Source organism: Condylura cristata, unplaced genomic scaffold (assembly GCF_000260355.1).
Source record: "Condylura cristata isolate star-nosed mole 26May11 unplaced genomic scaffold, ConCri1.0 scaffold00011, whole genome shotgun sequence".
In the NCBI taxonomy this organism is placed as follows: domain Eukaryota; kingdom Metazoa; phylum Chordata; class Mammalia; order Eulipotyphla; family Talpidae; genus Condylura; species Condylura cristata.
In genome coordinates, this window is record NW_004567112.1 from 7,820,860 (window position 1) to 7,844,965 (window position 24,106).

Below are 24,106 nucleotides of genomic sequence, written 5' to 3' on the forward strand. Positions count from 1 at the left end.
TAAGAGACCAAAGCACTTGCTCTCCTTCTTTCTCCTCTCTGCTAATAGAATGCTGTGAATTCCTGTACAGGGAAAAGATGGTCATCTGTACACTAGGGAGCAGGTCCTCCCCAGACACAGCATCTATGGGCATGTTGATCTCTGACTTCCCACCCTCTGGAACTATGAGAAATAAATGTTGTTTCAGCCATCCAGTTTGTGGTACTTGATTGTAACAGTCCAAATATGACCTAGATATATTTATTAGGCTCCTTGCTATCTTCCCATGGGTCTCTGAGGAACTTTTCAGATTTCTGAAGCCTCTTATTTCCCTAGGTTTCAGTTTTTAATATCTCATTTACTGATTTTTTTTTCCCCTGTGGTGCCTGCTCTGCTATATTAATACTTCCAGGAAGTATTTTATACAGATAGTGAATTTCTATCCTACAGAAAATTTTTCTTTTTATAAAACAACTTTTATTGGAATGTAATTCACATACCATAAAATTCACTTTTTAAAGTGGGCTTTAGTATATTTACAGATGAGTGCCTATATTACCACCATAGAATCTGGAACATTTTGTCACCACAAAAGGAGACTCCATGCCCATTACTAGTCAATTTACTTTTCCTGTTCCCCTTGCCCTAGGCAACCTCTAATCTAGTTGCTCTCTATATGTTTTCCTATTTTGGACATTTCACAAAAATAGAATTGTACAATAAACAGTTTTCTATGTCCACCACAAAGTTTTCAAGGTTCATTCATGTGGTAGCATACATTAGAATGCTATTTGTTATGTCTGAATAAGATTGTATAGATGTATTTGTTTTTGCATTCTTCAGTTGATAGACAGTAGGTTTGGTTCTACTTTATGGTTACTATGCATACATTACTATAGCACTCATATATAAAGTTCTTCCATGGACACGTTTGTTGTCTCTTGAAATACCTAGGCGTAGAATTGATGGATTGTAGTAACTCCAATCTGAGCATTTTGAGAAACTGCCACACTGTTTCCTGAAGCAGCTGCATCACCTTATTTTCCTACCAGCAATGTGAGGTTTCCAATTTTTCCAGGCTTCATAATACTCTTCCTGGATACTTTTTATTGGAAGCCAAACAGTGAGTTTTATTGAATGGTTGATTTTTTTCACTACTTTCTCCTTAATCATGTTAATGTTTTTTATTTAACATGAAGTGTTAAATAGCTACTGATGGCTAAAATTCAAAACTTGTTAAGATTTGTTAAGGGATCTAGACTAGTCTTTAACCCAAGAGTAACTCAGTCCTACTATTGGGCAGGACTCTTCTATTTAATGAGAATTCCCATTCTCACAGGGTGGAACATGAATGTTTCAGTCCCGATAAGATTTTAGAATTGTTTACCTTGTCATTCCTCAGCAGTTTGTCTTTACTCCACCTATTGCACTTTTCCCTGTGTTTGAACAGGGTAACATCCACTTTTCCCTGTGTTTGAACAGGGTAACATCCAAAGATTCACAGCAGCCTGAATACAGATTCCTGGAGGCTTTCTCTGTGCACTTCTTTCTTCTCAAGTACATTGTCCTGAAAATTCCTGATTTGGCCTCTTTGAACTCCATCTTTGTGTCCCCAACTACTCAGAATACTTAAGTTCCTCCCCCCACTGTAGCTGTTCAAAAAATGATATCATTTCTCTTCTCTCAAGGATCATAGTCTTGTACCGACTCTTCTCTTCAGAATTAAAAACTAGCTTTTTTGGGGTACATTTTCTTCAATTTTTGTCATCTGCACTGGAAGGGAAAGTGTGGAAAACCACATTTGAAGAGGCATGAACCTGAGGAGCTACCTTGTCCTTCTGGTATGTGAGGATATAGCAAGAAAACAGTCTATGTTCAGGTACCAGACTGTCACTAGACACTGACTGTGTAGCATCTGGATTTTGGATTTTCCACCCTCCAAGACTGAGTTTAAGTACGGGTTTTCTATTCATAAAAAAGATCTACTGGGAAACAAAAAAAAAAAAAGATCTACTGGGATTTTAATAGGAATTGCGTGAACTTTATAGTTCATTATAGATAATACTGTCATCTCAACAATAATAAATTTTCCAATCTATGAACATGGGATGCCTTTATTTTGTCTCCTCTAACTTTTTAGAACAACGTTTTGTAGTTTTTAGTATATAATCTTTTACCTCCGTGGTTAATTTTTATCATAAGTATTTTATTCTTAGGATATAAATATTTAGATATTCTATATGTAATATCATGTCATCTGAAAATAGTGATAATTTCACTTCTTATTTCCCAATTTGGATGCTGTTTGTTTATTTTTCTTGCCTAGCTGATTTGGCTAGAATTCCAATACTATATTAAATGGAAGACATGGTGATACCTACGACATTTTAAAGAAAGCTAATTTCAGAGTACATCCTAAAGTTAATACTTACTTTGCCTTGCATTCTACACTGTGATTAGTAAATAACAACACACATTAATACACTTAGGGAACTAAAAAAAATTGTGATACCAATTTTTACCAACATAAATTCTATTCAAGGGTCTAAGATGAAAATCAAGTATTTAATTTTTTTAAAGTTTTACCTACATGTACACCTACAAGAACCTTGTTCCCATATTCCCTAGCAAAATAATTTTATCTCTGAACCTTTTATTCTTCAGCTACAAAGTAAGTCTAATCAAAAAAATAATCCCATTCATATATCCCAGATTTACCCAACTAAAAATATATGAAATTCAAGCTTTTTGTCCAAAAAAAGCTATTGTTCAGACAAGTTTTTCCACTTCTGTTCTTCTTCCCAGTACCATATTCTGCCCAATCTCCAAAGTTTGAAAACTGTGATTCATCTCTCACTTTCTCTATTTCTGTTCACATTAATCAGTAATAAAGCCCTATATTCACATCTCTAGTTTACCCTTTCTTTCTCTTTGGCAACTTCCTTATTTCAGCATCTTATCAGAGCCTGCAATACCCTGTACCTTGCTGTTCCTGAAATGAAATACTCCCCATCCCTCTGTGTCTCATAATTTTAACTGAAGTTATGGTAAAAATGAGGGTCACATTATAATGTCTATTGTCTTGTAAGCCTGCTTACACGTGTGATTCTGCCACTAGAACTATGTCTGTCACATAATAAGGGGTAAAAAAATATTTTTTATTAAATAAATATTCATGCTTCCCTTATCTCTAAAAAAACTTGAGACTGTCACAATTAAAAAAAAATATCCACTAGGGTAATTAAGAAAAAATAAAATATTAGCTAGGCAGTAATCTAATTTATTTAAGACAAAGCTAACTGGCTGAAAAATTGATAGATTCAAAATAAGCTGTTTTCATTAATGTCAGATAAGTGAGGTGTTACTAAATATCATACCACTTTTCAAAATGTTAGCCTGGATTTCCAAATCAGATATTTCAATCTTGACATTTTCTTTCATTAGAAATTCTCTTTTCTTTATTATTTCATATTCTTTATTGAAGTCTGTAATTTCCTTTGTAAATTTTTCCTCCTCTTCTGTAATTTTTTTCTTTGTGGAATCCTAAAAAAACAAAAACAAGGTCAGTATAGACATTAAATGCAGGAGTAGTTTTCTTCAGTGATTTAAAATGCAGTCATTTGGAATCCTTAGCAACAAAAGTATATTATTTCCCTTCCCAGCACTAGGACAAGATACTTTATTTCTCCAGTAATATTAATAAAAACTTAAGCTCTTACATAATGATCATAATAATAATGATCAACTCTCTTCATATTAAAGAGTTATCCTTAATGTTTTGGAAGAATTATTAATGTAGATATTAATCTATGTTTATAAATTAACATTATAACCCTACATGCTACTTTGCCCTTGCAATATAAAATCAGGTGGTAAAATAATTAAAAAACAAAATTTTAAAATGAAAATAAATTTCTGCTTTGTAGAAAAATAAACAATAAAATTCAGGAAAACTTTAAAATGCAGATCATGAATGTAAAATTACATACTCATTTCATATTCAATTCTAAATAATAGTTTACATTTTATGACATCAACACGGATTAGAAAAAGAATCTCCCAAAACACTGCCAGAACCTAAACTTTCTGAAATCTAAACATTATTGTAGTTCTCTATTTTTTCTAAAAAAATGCCAACTAATTATGAACTGCACTGGAAGATGGCTATGACATTTAAAACCATCAAATCTGTTGACATTATCTAGGTATATAATTTTAACATTTTGAATGTATTTTCTTAGAAATATTAATTAATTACAAGTTTTGTTCCTAACCTAGCCTTGGCATTTAAAACTACCAAGCCTGTTTGATATGGCTTATGATGATGAAAAGATAAGCAAAATGTGTTAGTTCACATCCATGTATATGTCAAAAGTGTAGCCCTCCCTGCCTTTCACCATCATTAAAACCTAAGGTCTCCAAGTCTCAGCAGTTCAAATCAATTTCACTCTTCCTTACATGCTTATTACAGCTGCAAATAATTTCTATATCGCATCACTGCCAATAGAAATCTTTCAAATTATATTACTCTACAAATTGGTTTTAAATAGCACTTAATATTTTTTCCTATCTGAACAAGACTATCTTGCCAATACGCATACAAATAATTTTCTAAAAGTACACCTAAGTACATTTAAATACTTTTGATACAGTGAAATAGATTTTTCTAAGTGGTTGGAGACTTACAAAGGTTTGGAGAAGCATATTTCTTTGGTTTGTAATTTGACTGCACTGTCTTTCTAAGGCATTTTCATGAATTTTCAAAAGTTGTAAGAGGAAGGATTTTTCAGAAAGTTGTTGAACCTTTAATGTGAAAAAACAAATCAGAATGAAACAAATAATATGGAATTTTAGGGTATCACACAGTTAATAGAACAGATATGTATAGTATAGTTTAAGATGCCAAAAATATCACATTCAACATTTTTTTTTTTAAAGATTTATTTATGGCCCTCCCTGGTGGCGCAGCGGGTTAAAGCACAGCACTGAGAATCTAAAGCCGCTTCCTCATGAGTTCGATTCCCGCCTGCCCCGGAGGTGACCACATGGCGTGGCAGACCTCTCCTGACCCGCCCGCTGCTCCCCTCAGCAGTGTATTTCGTTGATCTGCCTGTTCTGCACTCCACTCTGTCTCTGGTGAATTCTCTCACCCTCCACATCTCTGGCCTGTATCCCAGTTCTGTATGCACAAATAAAATAAAATCTTTATAAAAAAAAAAAAAAGATTTATTTATTTGTGCATACAGAACTGGGGTATAGGCCAGAGGTTCAGGAGCGGCGAGAGTCTTCACCAGAGACAGAGTGGGGAATAGAACAGGCAGATCGACGAAGTACACTGCTGAGGGGAGCAGCGGGAGGGTCAGGAGAGGTCTGCCACGCCATGTGGTCCCTTCCGGGGCAGGCGGGAATAGAACTCATGCGAAAGCGGCCTTAGATTCTCAGTACTGTGCTTTAACCTGCTGCGCCACCAGGGAGGGCCCACATTCAACATTTTAAGTTATATGTACTTTGGAAGTACTTTATAATTTTTTAGAATCTCTTCACCTATAAGGGCAGAGAACACATTTTGTTTTTTATTTTCCAATACCTAGCATTACCTTTCCAATTCCAATACCTTTAGCTTGGGTACTAAAGCCTTTTGACAGCACCCATTCAGTTTCGCTTCAAGATAGTATGTTTTAAACCATGTTTCTATTCTTACCACTTTAAGGAACATACGGATGATTAACTCATGCACATGGTATAACTAATAAAATAATGTGATTAGAAGCTACACACAAAAACTAAAGTCAAAAACCCAGTGCTCTCACCAGTTACAGTAACTAAAGCACAAATCTGCTATGTCCTCAAGTAAGAACTTATTTTTAATTTTAGCATCTCATTTGGTTCTAAACTAGCAAAAGATAAAATAAATGGTAATATTAGAAATTGTTATTTCATCTTGATCATAAAGAATCTTCTCAAGCCATGAATGTTAAAATGAGAGTCAGGAAGCTTTAATATAAAAAAACTAAAAATGATGCCACACTGGAAATAATCTTTCCATTACATTCAGTGCTGACCCTCATAAGAAAGCATCACTTCTAGTTTGGGGCTGTTCCCTTCTCCACAGAGAAAAGAAAAAGGAAATAAATTCAACTTAAATTGCTAGAAGGCAAGATTTATGTTCACTATAAGAGCTTCCTCAAGGTGAGAGACAGGTTGTGAAATCTCTGTCCCAGAAGATATTGAATAGTAAAGAGTTTAAGAATAGCCTAGTTCAGAGGCAAAGGGTTGGTGTAAAAGACATTTTGAAATGACATGGCTAAGAAATCCTGGAAATACTGACATTAAAAAAAAAAAGTAGCCAAAATAAAACAGAAAATACGTTACATTTATATCAAATTATTGTGTATCTGCCCACACCTGCAGTACTTGGCTGTTCTCATCAAGTCGATCTTAAGCAACAGAGAAAGATAGAAAGATGCAAATTATATAATCAAAGAAATTCAAAAAATACTTTAAAACTGGGGGGAAGGGGAAAAGGGCTGTCTGTATTTTAATGTCTAAAAGAGAAATTAGAAAAATACATGGTCAGATCTATAAAATCCTCTAGAAATTTGGATTACTGGCAAGCTAGAATATGATTGTGAATTCTATCACATTTAGTATAAGAAAACACTCCAGGGCTCTTACTTATTATATACATTAGAATGAGATGAGTTCCATAGAAGTTAAGAACCTTTACAAAGGTTATATAGTCAATCAGAGGCAAACCTGGGACTAAATCCAGGTCTTCTGACAACCTTTCTTCTAAATCATATTAACATGAAAATATTAGAACTCTTTCAAAGTAACACAGATATATTCCTGGAATTAAAAAAGACTCAGTCTCGGATCACAGTAGAAATGGAAAGTAAGTAAGGTTACAAACAAAAATTCTTAAATATCACTAGGTTCATCTGAACTTACTATATGACAAGGTTGCTTATAGTATATACCCAACTCTCAAAATTAATTGTTATGGATACAAATTCCCACCAAGTGATTTGAAACCAAATTTTGGACTAAATAAATTCTAGTTTAAGCCAATAAGGTAATTCGCATATTATGCCTTTCAGAGATAAAATTCCTAAATTGCTGTTCTGTTTTTGCCACCAATCTACTACAAAAAAATTGGGCGAAACTCCCAAAATGGAGAAATGCTATTTATCTAACTAATGAAGTTTTTAAAGTCTTCAGCAAATGTGCTATTCAAGTACAGAAAAGTCTTACAGAATTAAAAAATTAAGGTGTTCTGTTGCAGCTTTCACCAACTAAGACCTAAATTCCTACTGAGCTCACAACTACTTTTTGAAATATTGGAAGTTATTAGACATACTGGCACCAAGTTGGGATATTCTACCACAATCTGAAGAATGAAATCTAAATGCCCCACTAAAAAGCAGAGAACAGTTCAGGCAATTGTTAAACAGGTACTGCTATAATTTTCCTCTTTCCCTAGAATACTATTTAAGTGATCCTTCTTCAATCTCTTCTTTCTTTTTTTGTTATGCTACTTCCCTTCCCACTGTCTAACTCACAATGTCTTTACCTTCCACTTCCACATCTTCCTCTTCCAATTAAACAAAATAATTCCAGAGAGCCAAAACCTACAAACTTACACTAACATTAATTTTTAAATTCACTTAGGATCTGTGAGGAAAACATTAACACAAAAAAGAATTGGCAAGCAGGGGATAAAACATGATAGAGGATGAGGCAGGAATTTGGGTGAGCTCCAATCAGGAAGGTCAAGGAAGAATCAATGCCTGCAATAAGATAGTGAAATTAGGGTGCAGAACGCACATGGAGTGTAACATTCTAGCAGAGAGACTTCATATAATATGGGACTAAAGGACAATAACTTTTGGATTTGCCCAACTCCTTGCTACCAACTATTGGGTAGGAAGTAAAATAGCTTTTCACAGTTAGGTACCTATTTGCAGAATGCATTTCTCATTGGTCTCCTTGTTCTTTCTATTACCCCAACATGCTTCTTAAATATTCTTATGTTTCAAAACACCTTGGGATGTATAATATTTAAGTAAAATTCCAAATATAGCCCTGAATATTTTGACAAGATCACAAACTGAAATAATTTCACAGGATAAATTAAAGTGAGAATCTCTCTTTTGCTGTGTTAGTGATGGATGGGGACCAGAATTAGGAAGATACTAGAAGAAAAGTGAAACTTGATTAAAAGTATTTGTACAGGTCCCTCCCTGGTGGCGCAGCAGGTTAAAGCACAGCACTGAGAATCTAAAGCCGCTTCTGCATGAGTTCGATTCCCGCCTACCCCGGAGGTGACCACATGGCGTGGCAGACCTCTCCTGACCCGCCCACTGCTCCCCTCAGCAGTGTACTTCATCGATCTGCCTGTTCTGCTCCCCACTCTGTCTCTCGTGAAGCCTCTCACAGCCCCTGAGCCTCTGGCCTGCACCCCAGTTCTGTATGCACAAATAAATAAATCTTAAAAAAAAAAAGTATTTGTACATATCTCTTTGTCAGGTTTGAACTGAAGCACTATCATATCCATGGTAGTTTGAACATCTTATAAATATTACTGAAGAAACTATAATCTCCTACATTACCCAGGATACAAACAATAAAAAAAGGGGTGGAAAGTTTCCCACAGGCGTAATACAAATTTCTCTTTCTCATTTCTCTTGTTCCTCTGACTAAAAAATGAAAAAATATTTGCATGCAGGCTCTTAAAAGTTACAATCCAGAATCAAACACCAAGCTTTGTCAGAAAATGCTGCTGTTTGGAAACTTTTAACTTACAGCAGTGCCAACAGTCTGCTTAATCTGCTTCTCTCAGCAATAAAGATTCTTTTTTCCCTTCCCTGTTTTATTCTTCTTTGGGATATTTGATTTTCAACAGAGCTTATAGTAAACAGTCTTAGTGGTCAACTTGGTCAGTTTCAGCATAGTCATTATTTGTGACTACTACTCCTACTGCCTGTGTGTTTGTAGTAAGTTCTTTACTGGAAAAACCTGAAAATTGAAAGTGACTAAGGGTTTGAAATTAATATTTAGGTCCAAGTAAGCAATGCACAAAGTTCCTCTTTGTTGAGGTTGCTGTTGTTTAAAATAACCTCAGTTATTTGATTAAAAATGATTAAAAATGATCTGCTAATAGTGTAGTAACTTTACTAAGAAAACAGAATTGTACAGATGTCACATGCACAAGGTACAATGAATGGGGGAAAGAATGTGTTTGTTATGACTGTAATAAAAGGTATTTTAAACATAAAAGCCTATCAAGGAGTCAACTGTATCAACAGCAGATATTTAGGTTTTAAGAAACATAATCTTTCTTTCATAAATACATTTCTCATCCACAAATGCAGTGATAAAATGAACTTAATACAGAAAGCCAGGAAGGTTCAACACAGGGCACATTTGTTAGATTCACATGTTTTCAAGGATTTATATGACCTGCACCCCTTTATCCCTCTTGATGTTACATTCTATCAATCTCTTCTTCAACCACCCCTCACCAGCTTGGTTATTGCTCAGACCTATCTGGCACACTGCACCCAAAAGGCCCTTGCATTGGCTATTCTCTACCCCATATCCTATTCAGAAAAGCAAAAAGAAAATAAGTAGCAAATATTTGAAACCTATAGGAAATGTCCTGTAATGAGGAACATAAAACACAAATAGAAAGATATGCTGGGTTCTAAAACATGAAGATTAAATTGTAAAAACATCAATTCCTCCCAAATTACCACATGAATTTAGTAATTAAAATACCAATCTATTTGTTTTACTATATTGAAATTTGACAAAATATTCTCAAATTTATGTAGAAAATCAAAATAAAAACTGTTAAAAAAATTCAGGAAAATTCTGAGAGAGAAATTTACCTTCCAGAGAGTCAAAGCTATTTTAAAGCAATATATTAAGGTAAGATACTGGTGCCTAAGCATATAGTTTAGAATACTTAGAAACAGACAAGTCTGATACGTGTGTGTGTATATATATATATATATATATATACACACACACACACACACACATATATAAAACATGCTGTATTCTGGGTATCTCAGTAAACATAAGTATATATCTAATGTGTGTCTGTTCACATGTATATTACTTTACGTTAACCTTTAGTCAATGGAGAATATGTGATACTTACTTAGGACACAGTGAATAGGCATTTGTATTTAAATATATTAAATAAAAACCCTGGAAACTACTAGGGGAAAATATTGTTTAAAATCTTGGAATAGGCCAGGCTTTCCCGAGCCCGAAATGGATTTCAGAAACAAACCATAAAGAAAAAAGGATTAAAATTCTAGCAATGTAAACATTTGAAACTTTGGCAGTAAAAGAACATGTACAAAACCTCAAGCTACAAATAATAAAATTTGCAACAAACAGAAAAAAAGGTAATATCCATAATGTATAAGTCTAGGAGCCACTAAGAAAAAGATAAGGATATAACAGGTAAATCCAAAGTAAATATGAAAAATTTATGAGCAAATGAAAAAATCAGGAAGCATTTAATTTAGTTAAAATTAAAACGCTAAAAAGGTGTCTTTTTATATTTGCAATAAAACTTGTCATTTCTATTATATGAGTAGCAAAATTATGGAAATATAAGCTGAAACAACTTTTCTGGAGTACAACTTAGACATCATCAAAAGCCTCACACGCACATGGATTTCTAGGACTTTGTAATTAAGAGAAGAGTAAAGCTTAAATGCATGAGCCTGGTGTCATGATAATATTAGTAATAGTAACTTACTGAGAATATAGAAGATATTTATCATAAAAATTACTTAATTAAACTATGGTTACCATTTAATAGAATATCTTGCAATCATTAAAAAATACTTATTTAAACAATAATTAATTATTGAGATGGGATATAGTAAAAAATAAACATGTGCTTAATTCTGAAAGAAAATCTATGAAAATATTAACTGCTGTTGGGAACTATGCTGCCCATTTTGAGAATAATCTACAGTAAGTACACATGACTTTTACAAAAAGTTAAAACAATAAAGCTAGTTCAAATATGCCAAAACCCCCACATATTCATCCAATATAATAGAAGGGAAGTCCTCAGATGTTCCGAAATGCCATCACTCTTCCAACAGGAATATAAGCAGCACGTCTAATAAAGATGTGAGGGGCAGAGTTCATGCTTAAGAGAAGACGACTGCTCTGGAGATGATGCAGTGGTCACAGATCTCCCATCCTCACTCTTCTCTGTCTTCTCTCGGGAGGAATTGATTAGAATTTTAACTAGGAGAAACTGACTACATTTCAAGCATTGGAGCTAGTCTGAATCAAAGAAGCTGACGTAGGCAGCCTTTCAACTTATCTTGAAATATTAATCCAGGCAATAACAATTCATAAGACTGCATTAGCACCAAAAGCTGTATGAAAAATTCTTTCCAGCGGTAGTATCAAGATCACAAGAAGAACTCAAAGCCAGTTTGTCATTCACCTTTTCCATCCACCCTTCCTTAATCCTTTCGGTATTCCAAAGTCCATAGCTACCTAACTCTACCCTTATTAAAAGTTACCCCATGTTCCAATATTCTTCTTCCCCTTTTCCTCAAACAAAAGTCCAACTTTCAGGGAAATGCTAAGTCAGCTAGACATCAGTATGATTACGGAAAGAGCAGTAAAGAACAAATATAGATAGGCCAAGAACATTTGATCATGACACTTCTGAATCTAAAAGACTCTCCTGGGGAGATACACAGAAACAAGGTGACTTCTGTGCTATCTGACAAGCAGGAGGCAGCACCAAATCTCACCCACACCCACATTCTGTCTGCATGTAGAATAAGGGAGGGCTGAGGGTAGTGGTTAGTGGTTTTCATGCCCCCCCCTTTTTTAAATAATATAACAGTTTATTTTTACATCCTTTTGTGCCTTTTTTTTCTTTTTTTAAATCTCAGTTGTGATCCCCATGGTTCATGCCCTTTTGTAATGGAACAACTATAAAATGTTAGATTCTTTAAAACATACTTTTCCTCTTTATAAGAAAATTTGGCACATGAGGAAGAAAAAAATAACATGACACTGTGAGAATACTCGAAACTGGATTGGGGGTATTCACATCAAACTGTAAACCAACAACTTTAGCTTTAGAAGACAGTGTATTCTTTAAGAACTCAAGAAAACAAAAATGGGACAAAGAGCAACTTATATATTGTATCTGTTGGCAAACAAGTCTGAAAAGTTCTCATAAAGTAACAACACAGACTCTATTAAAAAATACAGTAGAAGAAAATAAAAAAGGGAAATTACCCACAGAAACACAGAGAAAGAGTACTCTGTATCTTTATGACTTTACTACAGGGTACAAAAAAATTGTCCCTCAAGAGGATGCAAAACAAGGAAACATGAAACAATAAGAAACAAGAGCAAGTAAGGACATAAAATATGATAAAAATATCAGCTGAGAATAAAAAAATTACATGTGAAAGAGAAAAGTGCTAAGGCAAAGTGAAATTTATTATTTTTTACGGAGGTAGTGGGTTATAATATTACATATTTCAGAGGTACAAGTTCACACCTCTCCAAAGGTATGTGACAGTACTAACCCACCACAGTTGCACCCCACAAGGTCAGTCACTCCCTCTGGTTGCCTCAGTTCTAGTGAGATCTCTAAGGTTCTTTTTGGTTTAGTTCTAGCTGTACCTTTGCTTTGTTTCTTTATAGTCTGTGTAAGAATGAAATCATTCAGCATTTGTTTCTCTGACTTATTTCACGTAATTCCCTTTAGATCCATCCATGTTGTTGACAATGACAAGATTTCATCTTTTATGTACTTTCAAAATACTTTTTTGTATAGTAGTCAATCTGTATATATACCACATAATTTAATCCACTCACCTGTCATTGGGCATTTAGTTTGTTCCCACAGATCAGTTATTGTAAACAGCGTTGCAATGAACATAGGAGTGCATATATCCTTTCAAATACAGGGATTGTTGGATCATCTGGTCGATCCATTTTTAATGTTTTAAGAAACATTTATACTAATTTCTATTGGGGCTGTGTGAGTTTACATTCCCACCAATGGTGTCAAGGGCTTCTTTTCCTCCATACTCTCATCAACAACTGTTTGTTTTCTGGTCTTTTTGATATGGAATATTCTCAGGATTGTGAGGTGGTATCTCATTGTGGTTTTCATTTGCATTTCCCTGATGATTAGTGCTTGTGAGCAATTTTCATGTGCCTGCTGCCCATCTGTATATCTTCTTTGATCTACTTAGCTGTTCTACACATTATTTGATTAGATTATTTGCTTTCATTTTGTTGAGCTGTATGAGCTCTTCATAGATCTTGAATATTAGTCCCTTTTCAGATGTATGATGTGCAAATATTTTGTCCAATTCAATAGCTTTTTTTTTTTTAATAATAGGTTCTTTAACTATGCAGAAGCTTTTTAGTTTGATGTAGTTCCGTTAGTTTATATTTCCTTGCCATTGTGCTGAGTTCCCTGAAACCCGTGTCACAGAGTATTTGGTAACACAGAATTTAAATTTGTAGTCTTAAATAACTAACTACAAAAGATGTAATCAGTGATGCAAAATACAAAGGGTTCTTTCCAAGACTGCTGAGAACTAGCAAAATCAGGTGATAACAGATGCAGTGAACAAAGATCTGAGCATAAGAAATTGGGATACTTGCAAAAGAAATCAGAAGATAGTAGTTCAAATTATAGACAAAATTAGATACATTAGTGTGCAAATTTGGAATTATAAGGATAAGAAAACAATTTCTACAAGCAACCAGGGGGAAAAAAAAAAAGGCTACCCAAAAGGAATTAAAAAAAAAAAAAAGCAGGCTAACTTCACTACTTTTGCATTAATAACTTTCAGAAGATGACAGTGCTAGATCTAAAAAAATTTCTAAAAACAGATTTGAATCAATAATTCTGTATACAGTATTTCATTCAAGTATAAGATCAATAAAAAGAAATTTCAGATACTAATGGCTCAAAAAAATCCACCGAGCCCATATTCTTCCTGAAAAATTATTAGAGTAATTACAGACTTACTGAAGGATAAATCAAAATAAGAACTTCAAGAATAAGAACTTAGTTTTGGTGAATACGAGTGTCTAGGCACATGTGGGAAGGACCTATTTTCTACTAAATACAGAGAAATTGTGAACAACACATAATTACACTTAAAATATGTATCATTTACATTACTAATCCTAAAATAAAAGAGAAAATTATCATGTCAGAAAAGAGGTAAATAAGGGTAAGAATAAAATACATGACTTTGTACTCTTTGTGAATTTGCGTTCCACAGTGATGGGGGTAAAAAGGGATAATTAATATAAAATGTTACGTGATGATAAGTGCTATAGAGAAAAATAAAGAAGCATAAAGGACAGGCAAGGAAGAATGCTATTTTATATATGATGTCAGGTGGCCTAACAGTTGTTCCTAAGCTTTTTGGTTTTTATGATTTATTTGATCCTTGAGACTATGTCTTAAAAATTGTTGAGCTTTTTATTTGTTTTTTGAGCTGTATCTTTTCACTTTTTCTACATCAAAGATTAAAACAGAAATTTTAAAAACAATTGAAAAATAACAATAATGCCAGTACATGTTGAAATAAACATATTTTTAATGAAAAATATTTTCTAAACATTAATAAATAGCAGTAAGTGTTGGATTTACAAATCTTTTTAATGTCTGGCTTAAGATAGTAGTTTCTCATATCTGCTTCTTTATTTAATCTTTTGCAATATGATTTTTGCTTTAAGTCTATGAAGAAAATCTGGCCTCATAAAGATATGCAATTGCAAAGGAGAGAGATATTTCAATCCCTTTTTAAGTGATTGTGCATTTTCTTTTTTGGTACTACATCTGAGCTCAAATGGTTCCTGAAAGGTTATTTAATGTGAGGAATCTGACACCATTTTAATGAACTTTTCATTCTGTTACAATAAAATCCAATTGGTCTATCTGTACTTTGAGTGGATCCTTTGGCTGTGCATGGTTTTATAACAGTATGTGCTGGTCATGTGGAAAATATAGCTTCACTAAATTATTCAGCTCCTCCAAATGCCGATATGCTTCACAACATGATATTAAAAAATAACATTCATTAATATCACTGACAAACTTGGCAAAATCTTTCAGTATTAGGAAACTACCAAGCTGACAGTGACAGATACAGCCTTCCAAATTTCTAGCTTTTGTTTGAAAGGTTGAGTATTATCACTGGCAAAATAACAAGACTTGTCTGCCTTGAGATGTCAGCTTACTTCATTCAGTTTTGAGAAAATTGGCTAAATACTCAAATCTAAATAACTACAGCTTGTCAATTATTGTGGAGAGTAGGTTTCCAGAAAAGGAGTAGCTAGTTCATTCAAGTGTAAAAATGGTAACCGCTGAGACAAGCAGTGTAACTTTGAAAAAGAAGCTCTCTATGTGAACTTGCCATTTTATCATACACAGTAAAGACACATATACACAATGGTAAGTTTCAAAACAACTCAATATTTTTTTTACACTTCAACTAAGAGTATACAGTGTTGGTCCTCCCAGGTGGTGCAATGGGTAAGGATGCAGCACTACAAGCTCTCCGCAGCCACTTCAGTGCGAGTTATATCCCCGCCCCGGAGGTGACCACATGGCCGGCAGACCTCTCCTGACCTGCCCACTGCTCCCTCAGCAGTGTACTTCTCTGATCTGCCTTTTCTGCTCTCCATTCTGTCTCTGATGAATCCTCTCACTGCCCCTGCACCTCTGGCTTGCACCCCATTTCTGTATGCACAAATAAATTTTTTAAAAAAAGATCACACAGTGAAACTGGTGGGTTTTGTGTTTTTACTGCAAGTGCAAGGCAGTGAAAAATGTAATGACTAGTAGAATTTGGTACAAATGCCTTGATTTGTGCTAAGGCAGTTTGACGCAATACTGCTGTTGCATCATTGATATGCATGCCAGCACAATGAAAATGGAAAATAATACCTCCACATCATTTAGAATATAGTTTGACCTCAAGACTTCTTCACAGAATCTTGATGACTGCTACAGACTGGCAGATCACACTTTGAGAACCACTGCTTTAAAACAGCAACTGATTAGAGATCCAAGTAAGCAACACCAAAATTTGCAAAGGATTGTCATGTTAGAAATTAGTCTCATATTGAAGTTAATCACTCTCGTGGGAGAAACCTAAATGAAGTGAATAAAACACTAATTGCTGAGGAGAGAAGCATTTCAGGCAGAGGAGAGGGCAAGTGCAAAGGCCCCAAGGTTGTTTTCGATATTCAAGAACAAAGAAGAAGATACTGTTAACAACAGATCACCCCAGCAGGTGGGCTTCTGGAAAATACCCAACACTAAACTCAATCAACATCCTGGGAGCTTCTCTAGCCATGATCTAGATAATTAATCATTAAGTGTAATAAGGTTTTCTTTCTAGAACACACAGAGAAGATTAAAAGTAATTACAAACTTTTTCTTTAAATGAGATCAGAATTTTGAGTCTACAGTAAGGCATACATAGTTGCAGCTGCTTGTCGTCAACCCTCTAATTTAGGCAGAAAGTTGTTTTATAATTTATTTGCCAATTATTCACTGTGTGATTTAGAAGCTGCCTGATGAATGTTTGTTGAATGAATAATTACCCAATGTATGATTGGAGGTATTTAAGACAAGGACTGCAGCTAATTGATTTTCCAAGAAATCATAAAATCAAAAGGCAAGCTCTTTAAAAGGCATTCTTTTATGCTGTTAAGTCTTACAAGTCTAGCCAACTAAATTTTAACCTCAAGCTTTCTGAAGATTGAGTCAGAACTGTACTAACTTACTGTTCTTTAATTAGAGGATCATTTTCTCAGTTCCTGGAAAGGAAGCTTTTTTTTTTCCTGTTTGAAACATTTCTAACATTTTAGGCTAAACAATTTATTTAAAGTCATTCTTTAAAAGAAAAAAAAGGGGGCTTGAGATACACTTGTAGGTTTTACAGTTATAAGCAGTTCAGTAGGTTTTCCACTTTGTGGACTGAAGCCAGAAAGTCTGCAACTTTTGTGATTTATAAGCACTTGCAAATAAAAAGACTATCTAACATACTGTTAAGGTGTTTGCTCAAAACTGTGATTATCATGAAATATCCCTTGGATTTTTTTAAGATCATGAAAACAACACTGAGAAAAAGGACTACAATAAATGCTGTAATATTTTTCACTTCCCTCAGAGATGTAACTATTTCAGTTCTATTATATGAAGAGAGATTACTAATTCTCAGAGACCAGGCTAGGACCCACAGAAGAATCATTAGTACAGGACCATTAATCAAGCAGCTCATTTTTAGAACATATGTGGCAAGTGGCCAAGAAGTACCTAAAAAGATACTCAGCATTAGTCACTAAGGAACTGGAGACACAAAGTACATTGTCACTTCACACCAAGTAACATGGCTATAAAAAATGGAATCAAGAACTCCCAGAAAATAACAAGTGTTGGTGAGGATACAGAGAAAATGAAGCCTTCACACACTGCTGCTATAAATATAAAATGGGACTGCCACTATGGAAACAGCGCAAAAACTCAAAAAGTTAAACCTCGAATAGTCACATGATGCAGATCTTTTCCTAGATGGTATATCCAAGAGCTGAAAACATCTGTTCTTGCAAAAATTTGTACATAAATTGTTCAAAGCAACATTACTCTAAGAGCTAAAAAGTAGAAATAACCCACATGTACATCAACTCATGAATGGATAAATATTAATGTTCATACAATGGAATACTATTTGCTCATAAAATACACTGGTGTAGTAATACATGCTATAACATGAATGAACCTAGAAAAAATGCTCAGTGGTAGATGTCATTTATATGAAATGTTCACAGGCAAAAAGCAGATGAGTTGCAAACTTGGGCTGGTGGGGTTTGATGAAGACGGAGAGGTATCTGCTATGGGTATAGAGTTTCTTTTGGGGGTGCTAAAAATGTTCTGAAGTGAGATAAGAGATGGCTACACAACTGTCACCTGAATACACTAAAAGCCATTGCTTTGTAACATTTTAAACACATCATTATTTTTTAAAGTAACATCAGGACTATGTCCCCACCCCTTCCAATTTAAGACATAAAACACTACATGTAAACCTGAAGTAAGTTCCTCGTGTACCCTTCCCTGATTACATTTATCTTCTACCTCTATCAGAGATGACCATTATCTTGCACTACTTATCAGCCCATGTATGTAATTATATTTCACTACACATATAAAATCTCTTACAAGGTATGTTATTCCATCACATATTTTTATGTGGTATCATTTTCATATACCATCTATAGATCACTTTATAATCACAATAGTTTTAGAGATTTAAGAATTTTTTTACACTTGGAATTCTGAGATCATATTCTCAGGAATAATAATTAAATCTGCTGAATGTCTTTACTTTTTTATTTTTATTAATTCAGTCAGATGATTTTTGCAATCATCCCAAGTCATAAAAGTTCTTATTCAAAATAAAGGAATTTAAAGTATATTTTACAGCATACTAAGATAAACAAAATCAATACTTTAAAATATTTCAATCAAAGGGATATTCTACATGGCCATGTTGGTTTTAACACTAAAGTATGACACTGCTTGCCTTCCTAATATGCATCTCTTCTTCTCTCGAAAAACCAGTTAATTGTTTTTTTGAAACCTGTATCATCCCCAGACAGTTCACTGAATCTGGAAGGTTACCATCACATGACCACAATTATTGGTTCAATGATGGTCACATGTCACAATTCATGGAAATGAGATGGAAGAAGGTATCTGATGAGGATCTGGAAAAGAAATTCCCTTGCTTTTCTGGAAACATCTCTCTCTCCCCACCAATTCCAAACAAGGAAACAAATGACCATAAGAGTTGTGAGTAACTGTTTAGGGAACACAAGACTTGATGGACTGATTTTTGAAAGTAAAGTGATTTTAGATGACGTTAGAGCCCTGAAAGTATGATTATGGAAATGGGTAGCTGAGGCAGAATGGAGTAAAAGCTTGCTGAAAGAGTGGTGAGCAAAGAATAAACAGGCCAGCCCATACCCTGACATCCTTCTGGATGATGGTGAGGGCTGAAGTAAAGCGAAAGCCTGGGAGCCAGGTGCCAAATTCTCTAGAACACAGGAGAGTATTGTGGATGACAGAAAAAGAGGAAGGAGAAGAGTTTAGCGCTTAGGATAAACTCTGAGTCACCACAAACAGGTAAAGAAGTCTTAGCGAGGAAAACAGCGTGGGGCGTGAAGAGGATGGCCATCAAACCTCCAACTGGAGAGTCTTGGGTGAAGGAAGAATCAGTTTTCACAGATTGAACTTCAGATTCAAAAATGTACAGAATGGTTCTGGAACTGCACATAAGAATAAGAGGAATCTAAAAAGGACAACATATTTAAAATTCTATATTACAACTTAAAAAAATAGCTTAATACGTTCAGGACAGAAGAAATTTTGTTTAAAGAATTTAATGTAAAGCAGTCTAATGCAGAGACTCTAAGAAGCTAAGTGTATCTATCTCCAAGACTGTCTTGGCCACTATTAATATAAGTGTGAATTAAACTGAGATAAGCAGACTTTATACTTTACTTTCTAAAATTAATATTAAATAATTCACATGTATTGCTATTTAAACACATGTTAACTAGAGGGAAGAAATAATGCCTATGTTTTTAAGCAACTTTTAATCAACCTAAAATTAAAACAGGATCTAAATTTTTGCTTGATTATAGTAAAAGAATCTCAATTGTGAAGCTCTACTTCAACATTACAAATGAAAATAATTCATGAATTTGTTCTTTCCCTACTTAGGGAGTAGATTACTAAAGGATATGACTGCCTGTTGTTCTGGGAAGCTTCCTAAATTTATCAATTAAAAAAATATATGTATACATTTAACCTCAATCAAATGCTTAAAAGAAACTATAAATATTCTGTGATTCCACAATTTTGATTTGCTCTGTCATCAATACTATGCCTCCTTTCCTTGAATATGAGGAGCTTTAGGTATCCTGGTAAGCATTAATGCAAATCCAGGGCATATTCTTGTCTTTCTGTTTTCATATTACCAAACCTAACCAGGCATACTATAGCTGTCCAATTCACAAGGTACTCATACTATATAATCGGAGGCTTTTGCAACCATATATTTTAAAGGACTCATCGAACCCTGAAAGGCAAATGCTATCATTCAAGTTCTAATTACATGCTACCTGAGCTTTACAGAACAGGAAAGAAAAAATGAATACTGTACTGCCTAAATACATTTTTTGACCACAAGCAACTTCCAAAATAAATGCCCAAAATATTTTCTAAATGTATCACTGTACAAATAACTCAAGCAACTGGCCTATTCAAATTATGTTCTAATTTCCCTTTATGCTATTTCCACTTGATAAATTGGTCAATAAATGCCAAGTCAAATACTCAAGTCAATATATTTTCATTGTTATTGGCAGACATATAATTAACTCTGAGAATAAAAGAAACAAGAAATCAATTTATGATTACTTCTTCAATTCTTCTCATTAGTCATTTACATTATAATTGTGGTTCCACTTTTAAAATCTTTATACATACACATACAAACACACATACCATTTTGACTATATTATAAATCAACTTATTTCAATTACAAATTAGTATTGACTGAACAGTGAACCTCATATGTTAGTTTTATTAGTATGATATAGTTGTATTATTAGTCATTTGTAGGAGCTGATTAAAAAGCAATGCACTTATAAGCCTATGTTAATTAGTAATTTCAGCAAATGTTTCTACACAATGTAAAGGATTGGTTCTGTCTACTCTTAAGTATAAATATTTGTATCAATGTTTTTATGTACTTGTCTATACCAACAAATTACATATCCATTTTCAGCAAAATAGACTAAACAAAGAAAATATTAAACTTTTTTTTCCAAAGAAGGTATTCAAAGAGCTTATCTTTTTTATTTAAACATTTGTTACCTGTCAGGTCAATACTTTCACCAATTTAGGAAGAATACATTTTGTACAAAATGCCTTTTTGTTTTACCCTTTAAAAACATTACTCAAAAAAAAAAAAAGATGCAAAAGTTTCTACTTGGTCATATGTGAACTTCATGAAGAAAAAAATTTAAGATGAGCTTAAAATATCTGTGCTGATGGTCTCACAAAGAATAGAAGTCCTAGCAGAATTAAAGGCTTTAATACAGGTGATGTGTTTAGAATTGTGCTCAACATAAAGTACGTGCTCAAGAAGTGTTAGCTCTGCATTATCGAATTTTACATGTTTTACCTATTAACTTCTAGTTACCAAACTGAAAGTATCTAGGTTATTTTTTTTTTAAGATTTATTTATTTATTCGTACAGAACTGGGGTACAGGCCAGAGATGTGGAGGGTGAAAGGATTCACAAGAAACAGCGGGGAGCAGAACAGGCAGATCGAAGAAGTACACTGCTGAGGGGAGCAGTGGGTGGGTCAGGAGAAGTCTGCCGCACCATGTGGTCACCTCCAGGGCAGGCGGGTATCGAACTCATGCAGAAGTGGCTTAAGGTTCTTAGTGCTGTACTTTAACCCGCTGCACCACCAGGGAGGGCCCAGTATCTAGGTTATTTTTAATAAAGAAAGAAAAAAAACTACATTACGATATTCTGAACCCATTCCATCAACTAGTCATCCTATTATCCCCATCAGCTGCTGGTTTACTAACTCTCCACAGTCAAAACAGGATCTAGGGTCTTAGTGAATGACAGTTCCAAATGTTAATTTAAAAGACAGGACTTTCCGTATTATTTCACGATTAGTATTCTTTAATTCATTCAAAACACTAAAATACACTCTGTACTAAGCATTAGCATTGAAAAATTGAATCCAGGCTGTGAAAATAAAAGATGGGTAAGAAAATACCCCCAATAAATTGCTTATGAGCAATACACACAGAAACACAAATTTATGTCATTGTTTAATTGTAAGGTGTACTGAAAGTCATGATGAAGTTCTCCAGGGGTCTGCACAGATAATATTTGAGCAAGATTTGGTAGGAAGAACAGAAGGTCAACAGCTAGAGCAGAGTTCTGATACTATTTTATTCACAGAGAGAACTGGAAATTCCTCACAGTGAAAAGTTAAAATACATTTGAAGCAAATCGGCTTCCTCAAACAGATTTCCCATTGCGCAATGTTTGCTTATTTTATCTTGAGGAGTTGAATAAATATTTTGTACAACTGTGTTCCTCTACCACTCCCTCTTCTACCACTCCCTCCTCCCCTCCCTACAGAAGAGAGTTCACTGTGACTTATTTGGATGATGTTCTTAGCTCCCATTCTCCCAGGGCTCCAAGAGATCTTCCTAAAACCACTTTTATCGCACTGCTCCTTGATCAGAAACCTTCAGTGGTTTCCTCCAATTCCCAGATTATCCACCCTCTGCTTTGACTAGATTTCTCTCCCAATATGCCTTGGGCATGTCTTCCTTTTGTTCATCTTCCCCTTGCCCTGAATGTTTTTTTCCTTCTATTTCTCTTTGTCTTGCTAAAATTCTACCCTCCCTCAAAATCTTCCTTCAAGAAGCCATCATATTCCCTTGCTTCTACTTAAAATAATAGAATTATATATATGCTACAGGATAAAAAAGAGAACTGCTCCTGGAAAAATTATACTGTGAGATGAAAGACATGTTGAAACGTGGTAGAGGATTGGAAAATAAGACAGTGACTCATTTGAAAGCTATATTCAGTTATTTCATCAGCATACTACACTTTTTAAATTTATTATTCAAAATGTGTAAACTGCACCAATTACCTGCTGAACAATTTATTTTTTTCATTGACACTGTGCTATCGTAAAACATCAACCATCCCACAACATGGTCAAGGAGTTGTTCATTATTTAAAGTGGTTTCTTTAGGAAATGCTCATATTAGAACAGAAAATTATCAATGGAGTCAACATAGAACTACACTAACCAGCATAGCAGTGAGCTCCCTATGGGAAGGGCAACTCGTTAAATAGAAAAACACCCTTTAAAACTTTTCAAATGACAATGAACAGGCTCTACACATCAATACCTTGGCTTCCAATATGATTTTCTCTTCATTCAGCTTCTCCATTGCTTTCCAAATTTTTTCACGACATCTGCTTATGTCCAATCTCACTGTAAAACAAATTAAATCCTTAAACACGCCGGTCTTCCTAAGGTCCCCATATCAAGAAGTATTGTAACAGAGCAGACTCCTCTAAGGGTTCTGTGCAAGGCCTTAGGGATTCCCTTTAAACCCAGGCCCCCAACTCGAGAGACAGAGGGCTGAGGGGAAGGTTTGGGCACTCACCCTCTCTCATCAAGCGCCGACTCTCCTCGGCCTGATGCTCCGAGAAGATGATGTGCTGAAGCAAGGATTCCAGACTCATAGCGGCCGGGGCTCCCGCGGACCTTTTCTTCACCTTTAAATATATTATAACTGAGCCTGTGGACCCTGCACAGCACAATAAAGAAGGAATATTCTAGGTCTGTTCCAGATAGGCCCCCGGCCCCCTACCCGCAGGCAGCGTGGGGGGAGGACGCTACGGTTTGGGGGAGCTTCGCAAGCGGTGGCTCTGGGCCTTTCCCCCTGTCAAGGGACAACGCTTAAACCCCGTCTTGGGGCGCCCCCTGATGGCGAGTGGGCTGAAGCACAGCATGCGAAGCTGCCGCAGGAGGGGGAGCTCGATCCCTGCCCGGACGTGATCCGCCCGGCGCCGCAGACCCCCCTGTCTCCCTGACGCTCCCCTCAGCAGTGGATTTTAGTGGATCTGCTGTTCGGCTCCCCACTCTGTCTCTGAGGAATCCCCTCACCTGCCCCACCTCTGCCTTGTCCCCCAGCTCTGTGTGCATAAGTAAATCTTCAAAATAAACAAATCTTTAAAACTAATTAATTAAACAAGCAAACAAACAACCCCGCATTCCTCCCTCGCACCTCCTAACGCCCCTGAGAAGTCTCCCAGCTGCTGCCGGAAGAACGCCGCTCCCCTCCGACCAGGGCTGCGGCCCGCCGAGCTTTCCTTTGTTCTGGTGTCAAATAAAAATGGAGGTCCGGGCCTCGGCTTCGGGGCAGCCTGGGCCACTCCTTCCCTCTCTTTTT

The 24,106-nt window shown here is 35.2% G+C and overlaps 1 protein-coding gene across 1 annotated transcript in view; it reads right to left on the reverse strand.

Annotated features, from left to right (window-relative positions):
* CCDC172 (coiled-coil domain containing 172) overlaps positions 1–23,455 on the reverse strand; it is a 36,945-nt gene extending 13,490 nt beyond the window's left edge. Inside the window, exons 1-4 of the mRNA XM_012723537.1 lie at positions 23,318–23,455; positions 23,057–23,142; positions 4,666–4,782; positions 3,357–3,522 (exon numbers count right to left, since the gene is read on the reverse strand). Coding sequence (XP_012578991.1) covers positions 3,357–3,522; positions 4,666–4,782; positions 23,057–23,142; positions 23,318–23,396 — 448 coding nt within the window. The 5' untranslated portion in view covers positions 23,397–23,455. The remainder of the gene's footprint in view (positions 1–3,356; positions 3,523–4,665; positions 4,783–23,056; positions 23,143–23,317) is intronic.
* Between the last annotated feature and the right edge of the window lie 651 nt (positions 23,456–24,106).